Raw genomic sequence first — 19,306 nt, forward strand, 5'->3', positions numbered from 1 at the left:
TCACAGCAGTAGAATTACATGTGGAGAGCAGAGTGGTACAAACTGAGTCACGTAGGTCCAGGGTTTGATTCCTACCTTTGCCTGATGAGTCCCATACAGGACAAAACTTTGCTGGTGTGTTAACCTTAAATAATTATACATGTACATAAATAGACCTAAAATACGCATTCACAGCAGTAGAATTACATGTGGTGAGCAGAGTGATATGGACTGAGACACCAAGGTCCAGGGTTTGATTCTTACCGTTGCTTGATGAGTCCCATACAGGACAAAACTTTGCTGGTGTGTTAACCTTCAATAATTATACATGTACATAAATAGACCTAAAATACGCATTCACAGCAGTAGAATTACATATGGTGAGCAGAGTGGTACGGACTGAGACACGAAGGTCCAGAGTTTGATTTCTACCTTTGCTTGATGAGTCCCATACAGGACAAAACTTTGCTGGTGTGTTAACCTTAAATAATTATACATGTACATTTAGGTTTATATATTCAAATGCATCCAAATTGTAAACAAGTTTTTCTTGTGTGGTAAATATATGATTCACAAATGAAGAAAAAGATAAAATATCCTTAATATAAGTTAAATATAATAAATCAACATATATACATATGCATATACTCATGGAACAAATATCTGCTAATACATATGCATACACATATCAGCTAATACATGTGCATACACAAATCAGCTAATAGATATGTACACACATATCAGTAAATACACATGCATACACATGTCAGCTAATAGATACGGATACAAATATCAGTTAATACACATGCATACCAACATCAGCTAATACATATGCATACACATTTCAGCTAATACATATGCATACACATTTCAGATGTTACATATGCATACCAATATCAGCTAATACATATGCATGGCATATCAGCTAATAAATATGCATACACATTTCAGAGATTACATATGCATAAACATTTCAGCTAATACATATGCATACACATTTCAGATGTTACATATGCATACCAATATCAGCTAATCCATATGCATACACATTTCAGAGATTACATATGCATACCAATATCAGCTAATACATATGCATATACAAATCAGCTAATACACATATCAGCTAATACATATGCATCCACATACATATATCAATTAATACATACGCAGGTCCAGAGCTTTTAACATGGCCAGATTGTACCAGTAGAGCATTGAGGTTGATTCTCTCCTCATTCTTGATTTCAAATGCAACCACTGATATAAAGTCATCTTGGTCATCTAGGAGAGAGACAAAAAAAAACATTAAAATACATGGGTTACTTCATACAATTGTAACCAGAATTAGAACAGTATGAGAACGAGTACATGTAGGATTCCATAATACTCAGAGTAGCAGTACAAGGCTCTAAGAATGAGTACCAGTACTTCATGTTATACTAGTACCTAAGCTAGATTTCCAAAATGCTCAGAGTATCAGTACAAGGCTCTCAGAATGAGTACCAGTGCTTCATGTTATACTAGTACCTAAGCTAGATTTCAACAATACTCAGAGTATCAGTACCAGGCTCTAAGAATGAGTACCAGTACTTCATGTTATACTAGTACCTAAGCTAGATTTAAAAAATACTCAGAGTATCAGTACCAGGCTCTAAGAATGAGTACCAGTACTTCATGTTATACTAGTACCTAAGCTAGATTTAAAAAATACTCAGAGTATCAGTACCAGGCTCTAAGAATGAGTACCAGTACTTCATGTTATACTAGTACCTAAGTTAGATTTAGAAAACACTCAGAGTATCAGTACAAGGCTCTCAGAATGAGTACCAGTACTTCAAGTTATACTAGTTCCTAAGCTAGATTTCAAAAATACCCAGAGTATCAGTACAAGGCTCTCAGAATGAGTACCAGTACTTCAAGTTATACTAGTACCTCAACTAGATATAAAAAATACTCAGAATATCAGTACAAGGCTCTCAGAATGAGTACCAGTACTTCAAGTTATACTAGTACCTAAGCTAGATTTCTAAAATACTCAGAGTATTAGTACAAGGCTCTAAGAATGAGTACCAGTACTTCATGTTATACTAGTACCTAAGCAAGATTTCTAAAATACTCAGAGTATCAGTACAAGGCTCTCAGAATGAGTACCAGTGCTTCACAGACTTCCACAAGTCTGACTGTATTAAACAAATAAGTCTGTAAAGAGTTTAACTTCCTGATCATACTTTTAGAACGTCAATGATGAATATAAAATTTACAATGCTTGGCAAACACAATATATTGAAAATTAATAATCATGCAGTAATTTTACACAAATTCACTCAATTTTCAGATGTAAAACTATTTAGTTTTAATACTTACTGTAGACATGAAGTTCCACAGGTTTGAAGCTTATGATTTCTGAGAAGCAGGTGGCAGCCTCAGCTGACCAGCCTTCCTCCGGAACTTTAGGAGCAACGTCCGTCAACTTGCAAGGTATGGCCTGAACCACGTTAAGAGAAGAATGAAAGGTCAATACAGAAAATTGTGATACACCTTATCTATGTGGACACCAACATATCTCCCAACTTTATTTTACATTGAACGGGAACTCAGCTGACCTCAGCTGACCGGCCTTCCTCCGGGACTTTAGGAGCAATGTCCGTCAACTTACAAGGTATGGCCTGAACCACGTTAAGAGAAGAGTGAAAGGTCAATACAGAATATTGTGATACACCTTATCCATGTGGACACGAACGTGTCTCCCAACTTTATTTTACATTGAACGGGAACTTTGCATCTGTTCTAGCGAGTCATGGAATTTTCTCCCCTGTTATATACCTCATTCTAACCAGCAGATCAACATAGCTTCAACAATTTGACTACACAAATATGTGCTAGTTTTAAGCTTTTAGGTAGTCCAGGGGTAAAGAAATAATTACAGGCTGATAAAATTTGAACATATTCTCATTATTCTGGGTAAAATCTGCATCCAATTCTAATGTATCGTTTTTGAGTTAACGACATCTGAAGTTGACATGTTTTGTATCAAAAGTGAACTTGAAGCAAACAGGTGTGATGTCATAGATACTTACACCAACAAATGTGTTTTATGATGTTCTTTCTACATAATTGAGAGTAATTTACTTGAATACACTCAGTTATTGGGCTATTGATGACTTTACACATCGGTGAAAGCAAAGGTTGACCATAACAAGGTCCAAACATTAATGTGAACCAAGAGGAAAAACAAAACATTCTGCAGTCACACGTGCAAGTATGACATCATGCCTGTTTGCTTCAAGTTCACTTAATATTGTACAATCTCTGGTATATACAACTATAAAAACCACAAAAACGGGAATGGCGGAATCGATTGCAATATTTCACCAGGATGTTTAGTATTGTGTTCTTTATTTGTTGGTCATAACTATATATTTCCTCTGGACTACCCTCTTTAGTTTCATAAAAAATAGGAATATCAATGATGCAAAAGACAACATCAAGTGTCCCATAAAGCTAATGTCATGAACTCTGTTGAGTTGCATTCCTCCCCAAAATGCAGATTACACCTTCTTCTGTGGGGAGGGGGGGGCGGTGAGGTGAAGGGGAGGTGATGAAATGGGTGTAATATGCTACATGTCACTCACCATTACAGGCAGTTTCAGGAATTTTTCTGTTATCTTTCGAATCTGACTGTATGGAACAGTTGCTGTATTGCCGTAATCTATGTACAACACTTCAATCTGCTGTTTCCCTGGCAACCCTGCAAAAACAAACAAAAATATTATTCTTCATAAATACAGACAAAAATAGAAAAAAAGAAAAAATAGTTTATAAGATGGACAATCTGATTTTGAACTATCCCACTAAACAGGTACAACAAATTATGTTAAGTGGCTATTTTTAAATAAAAACAACTTGTTTGATAGTAGTGTTAATTTGCAAAACGAACATCTAGGCCTTGAAATACAAAACTTACTAACTTTCACCGTATACAACTACGATAGTCTACTTTGCATGTAAGACAAACGGCAGAAGATGTAAACGTTATTAACTTAGTTTAATTACCAGTTATCTGTACCTGTAAATGGTGCAAAAACTACTTGAAGCATTTATACAAAACACTGTAGTAGCTTTGCTGTTGTGAAATGAAATATTGCCAGACACTGGGGAAGGGGGGGGGCTACATGAGACTCTGCAGTTTCCCCCAATAGGCACTGTTGGGGGAGGGGGGCAGAGGTATACTCTATTGTTTGATATTCATTCAGCCTTGCTGCAGCAAGATTTTGCTGTCTCTGTTGCTGTGCAGCTTTCTTCTTTGACAAAGACTCATATAACTTAAGTAATGAAGTATAACCAACTGCTTCAGCTAGTTAAAACAGAAGACTTGTATCTCTTCTCATTTGCATAAAAGGAAGTCACATCGCAACGCCAAAGTTCTTACCGATGACTTGAGCCCTGTACCACTTTTTATCGCTGGCGTACTTTGCGACGCAGATCATATCCAGCTGTGGACACATGATGGTCCATTCGATAGTCGTCCTCTTACGGTACGCTTGTTGTAGTTCCTCCATTAGCCTATATAGGGACACTTCCATAACACCCGTCTATGTTACAACAACGAGAGAGAACAAGGAAAACAAACAAGATTTAGTCATTCAATCGGCAAGGAAGGGACTTTCTGACAGCATTGTGTAATATTGTAAAAGTTTCACTGTTTGTAGTTTAGCATATCCAAGCATTTGGTAGGACACACAGTGGCATATTTGACATCCTATCTGTGCGACAATCCCCAGACAAACACTGGCTTATATTAAGTCTTCCCTTTACCGAAAGCCTTCTGAAAATAAATTTAAATTCTATCAATGCTTCTGGTATTCTAGGAGACAGTGTCATTCTAGAGGCATGTGAGAGTAGTAACTAACAAGTTTACTATTCCCTGATAAAACAGAAACAACAGACAAGTATGCATACTACATCCGCAGGGCCTAATTAGGCCCTGCGGTAACATAGCAAAATGTCATGCAAAAACTTGGCTAATTGCTACACAAATTCAGCTATATAAAGCAGTTCTTGTGCACAGGATCATATCAGGATCATATTCAATATTTTCATGTCAATAGAAATTCTTAAACCTCAAAACTCCTATACAAAGGCATTAAATTATTCCCCCCTGTATGCATTTGTTAGGAAAGTATGCCAGTGATATAACAGCACAAATATTCAATCAAGTAGATACAGATGAAGTGTACATTGATATAGGAGATGGGCCTAAATATTAAATCTTCACCAAAGGTTAGTACTTGTTGTTAGAAACAGATGGCATAATTTCATAAGACCTTTTTTATTGTTACTGTATGATACTTTATTTCAAAATACATTACATTATGTTATAAAACGTTAACAAATTTTGATGATACATCTACATGATATTGATCAGCAATACCATGTCCACTTGTTCCATCCACTAATTATTTCCTTTGTTTTAAGCTTTAATGAATTGTTTAATAACACCGTGGAGGCCCTACCTCTTGCACCCAGAAGTGATGAGGATCATAGATATTACAGATGGTTGCAACGATGGATTCACCCTCACAGGGAAGCTCTGGAGGCAGGTACTTTCTTGGAGGAACAGGACTCTTAGCTGTTGTTATAAATAATATCACCAAAATATTTTAATAACAATACATCTCATTTATGTTTGTAATAAGTGATCAGAAATCAAATTAACACACATTACCAATGTTAAATATTAATTGAGCCTTATTGTTTTCCAACCCGTCCCTTCAAAATGTAACAATATTTTAAGAAAAATTAAGAAAAAAACTTTTGTCACCTTTTGAAAAAGGAAACTGAGCTAAAGGCCTTGCAAATCAGTTTTTGTTTTGCACCTTTACCACTTTGTTCCACATCATATCAGACCTTTACTATAACACCATTAACACTTATTATGAGCAACAAAACCAACAAATCAAGTTCATACTGTGACTTATACAGGTTTAAAGAAAGAGCAGCTACTATACGAACATGTAGGAAAAAGTTGAACTCTTCACTCCATATGATACGAACAGAACTAACTGCTTCCATACAGTTTCAATTCTCTTTGTCATAGTTTCTGACAGTATGATTGCTTTTGATTCCATCTAAAACAAAATGATTAACTACCAGTCTCTTGATCCTTTCATTAGTTCAATCTTACATTTGAAAGTTTGAGCAAAAAGAGTTCTTATGACATTTTTCAAGGCGCATGAACTTAAAGACGTATAACTACTGGCGTACTTACGAGTCAAAGGACTGGGTGTGTCGTTGATGAAGCTGGCTAACTCTAGGAAGATCAAGGCATCTCTTATGGAGACTGGTGCATCATCTACCGCTGACGAGTTGGGAGAATTGTGGAGATCAACTTGTAGGATGTCGTCGACTTCTCCGTGGTACTAAACAGGATTGAAGGTAAAGCAACCGTCAAGGTTAAATCCTGTATCACGCAATCCAAGTTAGAGGCAAAAGAAAACATTAATTTCTGAAGCTGCCAAAAGTTGTTTCTAAAAACATTTAGGTTATTTAGGACTGTACTTAACAGGTGAAACAATGTAACAAGGTGCAGTAAAGGGAGTGGTCCACTTTGTCTATAAAATTATAACATTATGAATATTTATAGGATTGACAGACATACTCTACATGTACAAGAAGTAACACACCTTAGTAAGTTAAAGGCTATAACAGACAAAAACACTATGAATATTCATAGCATTGACAAACATACTCTACATTTACAAGAAGTAACACACCTTAGGAAGTTAAAAGCTATAACAGACAAAAACATTATAAATATTCATAGCATTGACAAACATACTCTACATTTACAAGAAGTAACAAACCTGAGGAAGATAAAGGCTATATAAGATTAAAACATTATGACTATTCATAGCATTGACAACATCCACCTTATCAGAAGGAACACACCCTGGGAAATAAGACTTTAACAGAAAAAATCTATGAATATTCATAGCACTGACAAACTTCAAGTTACACATATAAGAAGGAACATACTTTGGGAAGTGAGACTTGAACAGAAAAAAAATCTATGAATATTCATAGCAGTGATAGAGTTAACACCATATTTTTAGATTAAGGCATACATAATAGGGTATATCTGAAAGGAAATGCATTTCCATGAACAAAAGAATGCATTTCTTTGGAATAACACCTTTCCAAAAAAGGACATTTTCTTTGGATATTTGCATGTAATGATATTGGTAATTGGGAGGACTTACACTCATCTTGAGTGTAACATCTTGGGCAGCAACCATCGTAGCAAAGGCTTCCGCTGATTCCCTTGGCCACTTTGGCTTCTGAGGAAAGATAAATGAATTCCTGTAACATACTTTGACCAACAAAACAAAACATCAAATTCACATTTCACCAGCTTGCTGATTGGGGAGGGAGGGTCATCCTCATTAACCAATATTGAAATAATGTTCCAAATTTCATCCTGGATTTTGCTAAAGATTTGTGTTTTAACTTGTTTCTTTGTTTGTATTCCTAGCTTTTTGAGAGAAATAAAGAATTTTGGAAACTTTGGTGTTCAATTTTATGCCAGGGAAGTGGAAGGGGGTCGGGGCTGGAGAATGCAATTTAATTTAAGAGGATTAAAATGAAGCAAGCTGCACCACTGATTCAATTATTTTCCAGGTCTGAGAGCTGATGTCTATGAAAAAGAGCAGTTTGAGTTTCTGTCATGACTTACTTTATTGGGAGGAATTATATCATACAAGGCACATGTAATGGCAAAAGGAGGCTCCTTCTCGAACTTGGGCTTCAATCTAACCAACCTGTAGAGGAAAGAAGGAACACAAGGAATAAAAAAAATGTATTAGACCTTTCTTGTATGACCATAGCATATTGATACTTGTTATTCTTAGTTATCTAAAAACCAGTGGTTGCAATAAGATTTGAATCAAGTTACTAAATATAAAAAATAGAAGTAAAGTGACTTGAATAAGTTTGTGAACTTTTCTGCGATAGAAACAATACAGTGACTTGAGTCAATGACCGACTTGACTCGAGTCATGAAAAGTAATGATAATAACTTGACTTGACCATAATGTGGAGTGGCTCATCACAACTCTAGAACTAAAAAAAAAAAAAAAAAATTGGACAGACTCTTAAGAGACTCTGCCTGACTTTTAATTAAACTCTGTGGAAGAATGTCACCAACCTTGCCCCACCCCTCAAAAAAAAGATAAAGACAAAAAAAGAGACCAAAATTCACAAGACAAATGATATGAGCAAAGGAGTCACTTTTTGTTCCTCACTGTTATGTATGGTCCTCTGTTTGGTCATGTGACACAAACATAACAACTGATCTCATTTATGCATGTTGTATGAAAAAATGACTAAACTGGATGATTTTGCTTAAGTATTACCCTTTCTCATGGTCTTAAGTGTGACCTACTCTGACCTCATATCCTGTTAAAAATCGAGAAGGACACAAACGACTTTTATTTTGATTTTCTCAGGCCCTAGTATGAACTATAAGAGGGCTATTTTTTTGCTAGTTTATTTGTTAGTCTTGCCTACCATTACACTTAGTTAACTTTATAACACTTAAAGTGTAGGCGAGTCTCACCTACATCTAACATTTCATTTAGTCAATTCATATATACTACACAGACGAGCTTCTAGTTAGTCCAACGTACAATTTCACTCCACAAACACACAAGCAGGGATCAGGAAAATTCTTCTCAGAAAAAAAGAAAAAACAAATGATTTGAACTGACTTGTCGACCGGCACCCATTGTGTATTGCCATAATCGATATAGACCACTTCGACTTTCATCTCGTCTTTGTCATCTGCCTGGAGTAGGTCCTGCGGGGAGGCCATGGAGAGGACCCCTGCCACCTCATCCGGTACGGTCTTCACCATGGCTCTATACCACTGGTCGTCATCAAACTTACAACAGCATTTAGTACCTATGTGGTGGACCATATATAGAGAATACAACAGCATTTGGTACCTATGTGGTAGACCATATATAGAGAATACAACAGCATTTAGTACCAATGTGGTTGACCATATATAGAGAATACAACAGCATTTAGTACCTATGTGGTAGACCATATATAGAGAATACAAAATGAAAAGTATTTGATCACTAGATACCATTCAAATAACACCTCTAAATTATCATTTCCAGTGACGGTTAAGTCACCGTTAATATAAGAGCATCTGTTGGGTGTTATTAGCACACTTACGTTCAGGCAGATTTTCAGGAAAGTCATTCTTAGTCGATATATCAGTTTTTAACTAGCTATCCTTTTGTGTGGCAGCAGTAATCACAGAATGGCCTAGATTTTTTGCTCATAGCGTATTGAGGAGAGAGGTTTTGCGTTATAGATCTTAATGACAATAAACTGGTATTTCCACGTTTTCAAGGTATTTTCTACACTGTTCTATTCCATTGCTAGGTATGGCTTCTCGTTCAAAAGATAGAGAATTGAGGTGAAGTTAGCTAGTTGACACTTCCTGAGCACTCTAAATGAACAAGATTATGCTTATACCAAATTTCAACTGGCCACCTTGATCAATGTGTTACACTTAATTTTGACATACTATCAATTCTGAGATATCAAATTAAGTAAACAAACAAATGGACAAAATGGGGAGACTGGAAAAAGATAGATGCTGACAAAAAAAGGAAGATCACTAGCCAATTAACAGCTTTGTGGGCTGGTAATTCAAACATTGTTAACATGGCAATGATAGCAGCCAAGACCTTCACAACATAACGTTCAGGGGTGCAAATTGTCACACCACCAGCAAACACATACCACTTTCGACCCTAGCAATACGATTAGGGGTACAAATTGTCACACCTCCAGCAAACACATACCAGCTTCGACCCTAGCAATACGTTCAGGGGTGCAAATTGTCATACTACCAGTAAATACATACCACTTTTGACCCTAGCAATACGTTCAGGGGTGCAAATTGTCACACTTCCAGTAAATACATACCAGCTTCAACCCTAGCATAATGTTCAGGGGTGCAAACTGTCACACTACCAGTAAATACATACCAGCTTCAATTGTATCAGGTATACACTTTGAGAAGTCAGTAATGCTTTCACAAATGCTTGACAGACTTTTCATAGTTTTCTCTAGCCGAGGCAGATCGCCCTGACGATGGACGTAGAAGCATCCTGGACTTCTGATGTGGACGACTCTCACATTCTGCTTCTTACCTGGAAAAGAGAAATAAGCTTAAAGTGAAGTCGATTGATTATAATATACATCCAATCGATCAAGTGAAATCTTTATCTTTTGAACTCTGCAACTAGTTCTCCTAACATGGATGGCAATGGTAGGCACTTGGATGCAAAAACTCATGTAACACACAACTTAGGGGAAGGATATAAAAACTTCACTAATAATAATAATAAGTTAAAGAAATTTAAATCTGATTAAAATGAATGTTATATTTTTATGAAATAATCTATTTTTTTGTACATCAAAACACCACACCGTAAAAGATAAAAAAAAATTGTTTGCCTTCATCTGAAGCTTACCATAAATGGTTTGAATTGACCAATAGCAAATCATTTAAAATCATTAAGCATATATCAGATAAATCTAACTCACTGATTTTTTTGAGATCCAGAGCAGGTCTTGGTTTGACTTTATCTTTTATTTCAGCGAGGTCTGCTGGTAAGATTCCTTCTTTCTGAAGTATGCGGATATGATCAGGTCCTAAGTCAATGAGATATAAGTGAAACCGATAGTAACAATTTAAAAACATTCAAAGTTCTATCAACATCAATTCTAAAGATTCCCTTACCAAGAAAATATTTCAGAAACTGCATAGGAAAGGACATCAATGTCTTTAAAGGATGTGATAAAATAACCAAGATCAGATTTGTGAAGTATCAAGTATCCATTTAGATCCATTTCTGGAGTGTCCTTGCAGATTCATTTTTTAGAGTCTGAATATGGGTATTGGGTAGTACTCTAATAACCAGAAACAGGCATTCTGTAGAGAGTGATGATGTGGTGCAAGCACACTCAGATCAATTAGGGGAGTTTCATAGCATCTCCATTTGCTTAGAGGTTTGTAGAATCAATCAATGGGTATCAGATACTGAAGCCAGCAACATCAATTCAATTGACATTGAAGACACAAATGAACAAGTACTTGTGAAGTATGCTTACTGATATTCTATAGAAACTGAGGACACAAATGAACAAGTAAGTACTTGTGAAGTATGCTTACTGATATTCTATAGAGTCTGAGGACACATATGAACAAGTACTTGTGAAGTATGCTTACTACTATTCTATAGAAACTGAGGACACAAATGAACAAGTAAGTAATCTGATCCCATTAACATCATTCATTGCTGGTGTCATGAGAATACATACCAGATCATATTTTTGAAATGTCCTTACACTTCCATGTGTAGAGTTTTATGGTAACCTTTGAAGTAGACAACAAATAGACTGACTCACTATTGACAATGTTCTCATAAGAATAGACATACATATCAACAAAAAATTGATGAAACCTGGTTAGAACAAGAAAAAACTTGTCTGCCTCAACCAATATAGTTTAAAACCTCAAAATTGCTCAAAATGGTAACTTTGAAGTAAAAAAGTAGGCTCAGTTTCCTGTTTCACATTACCTATTGGTTTTTTCTTTTTCTGTTCTTTCTTGCCAAATAGAGGGCAGTGTTTGAGAATGTCATCATCAATGGTGGGTTCCTTGAAGTCCTCAGGAAGCTCAGCTGATGTCTTCAAAGAATGACTGCTCAAAATGAACGTGAAAAACTAACATAAGAATTTCTCAGGTGACAGAGAAAAATAAACAGTTATAGAAAGGATTTTTTATAAATCAAGACAAAATCTGATTATATTTAACAAAACAGGATGATATATAAGGAGAGCGGCAGGTTGTTACATTTCAAGAAAAAATGGTACCCTTAAAGCTCTTCCTAGCATGCATACACAAGATCACAACAAGGATTACTGAATTGGTATTTGGACGTCACTACAAGGGATTATCTACCCCTCCTCGCCACATCTTATCCCTTCCTGGCCTTTCACTTTCATTCCTCCCCCATACCCCCACCCCTAAAGCAAAAAAAAAATCAGCTTTGGGGAAAGTGACAAACACATGTTAAATAATTCTGCCAGCCATTAGGAAATGAAGTTGTGATCCACTAATTTGACTTACAAGCTGGATGGGTTAACTTCAACTTTTGATGACAGTTGCATCTCTCCAGGAATGAACTTCGACATAGTTTCACCTTCCTTCTCTCGAACTAGATGCCATGGCAACGAAGACGCTTCTCTCAATATTGAGATGATCTCTGTGAGGTTGGACGGCACCTTAGTCTTGTCTTCCAAGCCTGGAAGAACATCTGTTAATGACAAATAAAAACCCAGCAAACAATGTCAAGGGAAAATGCTTTATATCCATTCCCAAGTACAGAAAACAACAATGACAGCTCATCGTCATTTCAAAATGAGAAATAAATTTGAGTTTATTTGAAATTTGAAAAGTCAAGATGGTATAATGAATTTGACCGAGAGGTTTATCTCACCGCTGACTTCTGAGGGTTGTTCAATTGAAATAACTACAAAAAGTTTTTGTCAGTAAACTAAAACAATCCTCAAAGCTGTCCATCTGATGGACTTATTCTTCTGTGAACTGTAATTACACTAACAATCATATCTCCCCACACAAATGAAATCTTCTTTGCAAGCAAGACTTGTTCCTCTCTTTCTCTGCCAAATGGGAGGGGATGTTAACCGCATCTTCTGATGTTAACTTGTTAAGACAGACAAAGTGACAACCAGATCGAAACATACCTTCTATAACTGTGGTTAGTCTACAAATATTTCTGGCAAGATTATTCTTGATACAGGACAAATTCTCAAGTTGCGAGTCGTTAGCGGTCCTGACAGCCTCTTTCATTGCGAGATGCCTAGTAGTGAACAAAACAGAGTCACAATGGATGTTAAGTAGCTTATTAAAAGTCTGTTATTTTCAAAAAAAACAAATCTGGGCCTAGCGCTGCAATAGTTTAAAAGCAGATCTGCCTAAGCCTAGCCTACCTCAGCTGTAAAATCAGCAGTTACCATGGCTACAAATTGGCAAAGCTAATTTATAATTAATCAACTCTCTTTGGCATGCTGAAATACTACATAACCTGCATAGGTTAACATTTATAAAAGAATCCCAAACCAATGTTATGCATATGTACATGAAGAAACTTGCCAGAATAAAATCTGCAAAAATGCTAGAGTTGACATTATATTTTGTCATATTTACAAATCAAGAGAAGAAAACTTATAGCAAAATTAATTATTGCCTGGAATGTGATCTAGTGACCTCAGCAGATTCTGCATTCTTACTGAATGAACCTGCCAGCTTTGCAAGTTGTTGTCGAGCCGTATTAAATCAGAAGCTAAAGTACCTCGCAGATTGTGTAACTGAGGATCACACACCACAGTTTCGATTGATACATCAGGAAAACCATTTGATTTTAAGAGGAAGGTTTGTCTTGTAAATTATGTATAGGAGAAAATCTTTAACAACAGAACAAGATGTTTGCAAACATCGGTCCAATCATAACCTACACCTGAAGATATCTGTACTTTTCTTTTTATGCGTAAAAAGATATTAAACAATGAGCTTACTGAAGTTGTAAATCAGCATAAAATTGAGCAAAACTTTCATCTACTTCCTCCACTGCCTTCTCTTTTACTTTCGAAAGTTGCTTTTCCTCTACATCGACAGCCTAAAGTAAATACAAAAGAAACAAACAGGAGAAAATGTTGTCATTTGCTTTGATTTAGGAAAGCCTCACAGACAAAACTGTTCTTTCATTGACTGATGCTAGGTAAGCATTATTAACATTTTCAAATATAAATATGGAATAAAGAAATTAAATTAACAAACCACTCTCACTTATGAAATCAACTATTCTAACTTCCTTTGATTCTATTGAAAGGAGCAAGCAAATTTGCCAACAGATTTTTCCTAAGATATTTCTCATAAAGTCCTTATATTCTGCATAAAAATATACAATACTTTAAATAATATCATTGGGGGAAGCAGTAGGGATGCATACTATGAACATTAATGAGATGTGTCCAGTCTATGCTGTCAGGTCCGTAAGGCTATATGGTTAGATGATTAGAGACAAAATGACCCTTTGGGAGGGGTGGGGCCGTGGGGGAGATGGTACCTTTGAGGGGGTAGGGCACATAAGTACTCTATACTAAAAAATAATAACTTCCTCACCTCTTTAGTATAATACAGTCTTTTCAGAGTTGTTTTGGCTGAAGCAACAGCAGGTTCTAAATCCTTGTGTATTTCGGAGTTCTGGAAAATTCACGGAAAATGTAAAACGCAGAAAAAAATGAATTTGAAATACCCAGTGAAAAGAAGGGACTGAATGATAATTATATATCTAATAACATTATATAGTATGACATGATGAACAGGTCATTTTACAACTGAAGGCTTAGTGATTCCTCCATACATTTTATATGAGAACTTTTAAGGTATTGTAAACTGAATGAAAGACTTTCAAGGTTTGACCTGAAAGACCTTTGACTTTTACAGGAAACAAGGTTCTACGTATTACTCACTAAAGTGAATCTACATATGAAACCACATATGAAGTTCATCCCACTTTTCTTTCGACACTACTATGTTTACAAGACTCTAAGATATTTGGTTCTCTTTGCCATCCTCACCTTCTCTTGAATATGCAAGATGTTGTGACCTTTGTGCTCCCCGGTAAGACCACATTTAGCACAGATCGGTGTCCCATCATCTTCACAAAAGAATTCTCTTGGCATGTTTTCATGAGTAGGACAGCCATAAACTCTGTATTGTTAAGAGAACAATATATCAAAATATTGAGACAATTAACTGTGGGAAGACTGCTGAATAGCTTCTGTGATGCAGAGGGGCGACAGATTACAGGGTACTGAATACCAAGGAACATCAAAGATTTGGAGAAATCTGCCATGAAGTACAACTTTGGAATGGGGTACAGTATAATGAAGGAGATGTTTAGATGACAACAAGTAAACTGTTTCTCTAGTATATAGCCTGTAACTTACTGACTATTTAACTTGTTCAATAAGGGGGTTTAAAACCAAACCACCTTTTGTACTTGCTTCTAGGGTAGGGTTACCATACATCTGGATTTACCCTGGGAATGTCCTCTCTTTTATATCTTATGTGAGCATCCGGATGCACATAAAAAAAATCATAGAAAGTACCTGAATTTGTTTCAAAAGTTGTTCTGACAAAGTTGTAAAGAATAAAGTGGAATGTACCTTCTCGACAGTCATTTAACCAATTACCTACAATACATCTACTAACTCTACTTCTACATCTACCTACTCTACATCTACTAACTTTACTTCTACATCTACGTACTCTACATCTACATCTACTAACTCTACTTCTACGTACTCTACATCTACTAACTCTACTTCTACTAACTCTACATCTACATACTCTACATCTACTAACTCTACTTCTACATCTACTAACTCTACTTCTACGTACTCTACATCTACTAACTCTACTTCTACTAACTCTACATCTACATACTCTACATCTACTAACTCTACTTCTACATCTACTAACTCTACTTCTACGTACTCTACATCTACTAACTCTACTTCTACTAACTCTACATCTACATACTCTACATCTACGTACTCTACATCTACTAACTCTACTTCTACATCTACTAACTCTACTTCTACATCTACTAACTCTACTTCTACATCTACGTACTCTACATCTACTAACTCTACTTCTACATCTACGTACTCTACATCTACTAACTACTTCTACATCTATGTACTCTACATCTACTAACTCTACTTCTACAACTACGTACTCTACATCTACTAACTCTACTTCTACATCTACGTACTCTACATCTACTCACTCTACTTCTACATCTACCTACTCTACTTTTGAGTACAAGAAGGCTAACAGTCTTCAACCATTCCAATTTTACAAGGCATAACAATTGTCATTTAGAGACCATTCAAACTCAATTTTTTCCCCCCTAAGGGCAGAACTGAGACCTTAACTAAGACCCCTCCAACAAGCTATAAAATTTGGCAAAATTAAACTCAACAAATTTGGTGACTGTTTGAGAATTTTAGGGAAACCATGTCTACTGTCCCCTTACAAACTCTCATTTCTGTTTATCCTGTCTTTGAACATGGCATAGTTTCTATCCATAGAAGTGAAATAGACTTACTTGTCTGTAAGCAGGGGTATCTTGGAATGAGTATTGCCACTTTGGGTTTTGTGAATTGTAATGAAGCACAAATTACAAAGGTGAATGTCACAATGCTGACAGAGACAGTCTGCTGGACCCTGTTGGCAGGAGGTACACGGTGGCCGTCCACCTGCAAAACCAGAGGAAATTTCACAATTATTAATTCATATCAAAATTATAAACTATAGCTTTGTTATTTGTAATTGTGGTAAAAAGAATTATTAATATGAAGTGATATATGACACATAAATAATGCTTGTTTTTGATAGTTTGCAATTACCCATCATTGCTTGAGGATTTTTTTTCAATAAACACAGACTAAAGTCTAGGAGAAGAGAATTATTATATGATTATTTATGTATCCTACATGTTAAGCAACAGCACTCTGTTTTCATACATAAAAAACCTGTTTTTTTAATATATATATATATATATTAACCTATAAATTTATATATGCATTACAGTATGAACACCACATTATGAATGCTCAAGTAAAGATATTTTCAATGACATTGTGTGAATATCAGTTGCTTAAGTAAGTTTGGCCAAACTATATACCAGATGTTTGAGCTGGTGGAAATAACATTTTTTTTCCAGTCATGCAGGGTTTACAACAGATAGATTTTGGAATCGCCAATGTAAAATGGAAACATCATTAATGTAGTGTCAGTCTGTAATGCCACAAACTGACACAAAGGCATCAGATAAAAAGTGACTCGTTACTACTGGTTGTGTTTGGATATATTTACTGTATTTACAGAGGGAAATTTGGAATGAGGAACATTTTTCAAGTACTGTTCTTGCACACACAAACACACACATATGAGCCATCACCATCGCATAGATTTCTTTTGTCTACCGCAAGGAATAAAAAAACGACTTCATGACCGCTCGAAAATGGGTAATTACCTTTCAGCTCCGTCGGTTGATAATTTGCACCGCCTGGTTTTGATTTGGCTTTAAATTCTAGTTGGTGATCGCTGCAAATATAGAGAGGAAGAAAGCATATTATCAGGTGAAAATAGCTGAAACTGAATGGGAAAAAACTTAGGAATGTCTACACAGATATCCGAGGGCATTCTATGAATGTACACTAGGTGTACAAGAAATTTAGAAGAATATTCTAATCTTACCTTTAATTTTACGGCTGAGAACGTGACTTAGATATTTTAAAGAGATATTTTAGAGAGTCATCGAGAGAATCCAATGTTACATATTGAAACACAAACCAATCGTCCTTGGTCTTACTTTTGCTTCATCCAAAATTAGTTAACCCTCACCTCATGTTATGTCCATTCATTGATGCTGAAACAATTCTTTGCCACAATTAAAGAATAAAGAACCCTCCAGTTCTTTGATCTCCATGACTAACAGAAGTGCATTTACCGAATGCAATACAGAACATTTCAATTGCTGATGAAAGGAGACACAAAGCCTGTCATTTTGTCTTTAGCTTACTGTATATGAGAGAGATCTTCCTCATGAACCGATAAACAAACATCTATGCCAAATGGAACACAATTTTTGTTAACTGTTGGAGGAACATGAGGAAACTTGTTAATGACAGTTATCTGTAACACATAAACCACTTTTGATGGTTGGGTTTGTTTCTCCATTTTATGTTCTAAACCTGCAATACAGTGTGTACCTAGTATGCCTTCTTTTTGTTCATTGTGCATCACATTAATCAATATCACATATGTATGAATTCTGTTCTCAAAGCACAGCATTGTTCTTTGAGTCCATAAATGAGACCAAAAACTTATGAAGACGTAAGTTATATAAGACCTAAAAGAAAGATCTATTAGAGATAAGGTAGTGAAATTCCTGAGGGGAAATAACTTACAATGGATTGATTTGCTGTTTGACTGTTGTACAAGATAGTCCTACCAAAAACAAATTCACAGGAAGAGATTGCAAATTCTTATCTCCTTTGATTACAGCAGTGAAAACCTGGAAAGGAAAGAAAAACCAGCATTATATGTACGTATTGGAAGTGTGAACAAGAGCAAATTTTGATATTGCTGTTGTGCCGGTACTGATGAATGCAATATAGCACATTGGCAATGTTATTAAAGCGATCATACAAGGGTACACATATTTTTGATGGATGAAAGAGTAATATATTTTAAACATCCTGGTGAAATTTTCTTTCAAATTCCTATGTTCTCTTTTTTGACATTTTGTTAGTGGCAGTGTCAATCTGTACTATCAGTAAACTTGAAGCGATCAGGTGTGGTCTAGAAGATGCACAATGAATAGCTCTTCATAATGGGAATGTATAGACCGTTGCCATGGCAACATGAGGAACTCTGGTCGGTGAATATGATGATATAACGCAACCAGCTGATTTTCTTGCAATCCAGAGCTAATCTTGCTGGATCAGACTTACTTCATGTTGAAAAAGATGGCTCAAATCATATAGGGCCTAAGCTATAACATTTTCAATATGAAATAAACTCCTCTCCCTACCTGACACTGTGGACAGCTTAAGCCATCGTTTTTGTTCCTCAACGATTTTATCACACATTGCTTACAAAGAGAATGTTTACATGAAAGGATTCTTGGCTGGAGTCCGGCTGTAACAAACAAAAAGGAAAGTTCAGTGACAAAATTTTGTTTACCTGTGAAGCAATCAGTATCGCAAAAGTTGAACTTAGTAATGCTGCCAACGTATGCAGCCCCTGAGGCAGATTGGCAGAATATACCATTTAAATTTATAGTGACATCTTTTTAAATTTTACATTGGAGTTTTTTTTGGGAGTCAACTTCTTCTTTATCAAAGTGCAAAAGAGATGAAATACCACACTGTGACCATCTGTTAGCAGCTTTTTAAACCCTCTAAAATGCCCAATCAAAATATTATTACCTTGATTTGAAGGTCTAGACTATTTGTTATCATTTGGCTGCACTTTATTTTCAGGCACTTTTATCATCATCAGCTTCTTTTTTTTAGTCCAGGAAATATATATGTCTCTTCCTGACGAACTGAGATTTTGACTATCAAAGCAAGTGATATGTTG

At 35.8% G+C, this 19,306-nt stretch overlaps 1 protein-coding gene across 2 annotated transcripts in view; it reads right to left on the minus strand.

Annotated features, from left to right (window-relative positions):
- Nucleotides 1-19,306, minus strand: part of LOC139962690 (RING finger protein 17-like) — a 38,063-nt gene that overhangs the window by 17,017 nt on the left and 1,740 nt on the right. For both annotated transcript variants that reach the window (XM_071962877.1, XM_071962878.1), the window contains exons 2-22: nt 18,756-18,862; nt 18,130-18,236; nt 17,193-17,263; nt 16,263-16,413; nt 14,725-14,857; nt 14,267-14,347; nt 13,660-13,760; nt 12,829-12,944; nt 12,191-12,377; nt 11,640-11,761; nt 10,603-10,710; nt 10,041-10,205; nt 8,742-8,934; nt 7,709-7,793; nt 7,236-7,313; nt 6,245-6,395; nt 5,490-5,605; nt 4,406-4,568; nt 3,609-3,724; nt 2,341-2,461; nt 1,146-1,257 (exon numbers count right to left, since the gene is read on the minus strand). In XM_071962877.1, the coding sequence (XP_071818978.1) occupies nt 1,146-1,257; nt 2,341-2,461; nt 3,609-3,724; nt 4,406-4,568; nt 5,490-5,605; nt 6,245-6,395; nt 7,236-7,313; nt 7,709-7,793; nt 8,742-8,934; nt 10,041-10,205; nt 10,603-10,710; nt 11,640-11,761; nt 12,191-12,377; nt 12,829-12,944; nt 13,660-13,760; nt 14,267-14,347; nt 14,725-14,857; nt 16,263-16,413; nt 17,193-17,263; nt 18,130-18,236; nt 18,756-18,862 (2,584 nt within the window). The remainder of the gene's footprint in view (nt 1-1,145; nt 1,258-2,340; nt 2,462-3,608; nt 3,725-4,405; nt 4,569-5,489; nt 5,606-6,244; nt 6,396-7,235; nt 7,314-7,708; nt 7,794-8,741; nt 8,935-10,040; nt 10,206-10,602; nt 10,711-11,639; nt 11,762-12,190; nt 12,378-12,828; nt 12,945-13,659; nt 13,761-14,266; nt 14,348-14,724; nt 14,858-16,262; nt 16,414-17,192; nt 17,264-18,129; nt 18,237-18,755; nt 18,863-19,306) is intronic.

Source organism: Apostichopus japonicus, chromosome 21 (genome assembly GCF_037975245.1).
Source record: "Apostichopus japonicus isolate 1M-3 chromosome 21, ASM3797524v1, whole genome shotgun sequence".
NCBI lineage: Eukaryota > Metazoa > Echinodermata > Holothuroidea > Aspidochirotida > Stichopodidae > Apostichopus > Apostichopus japonicus.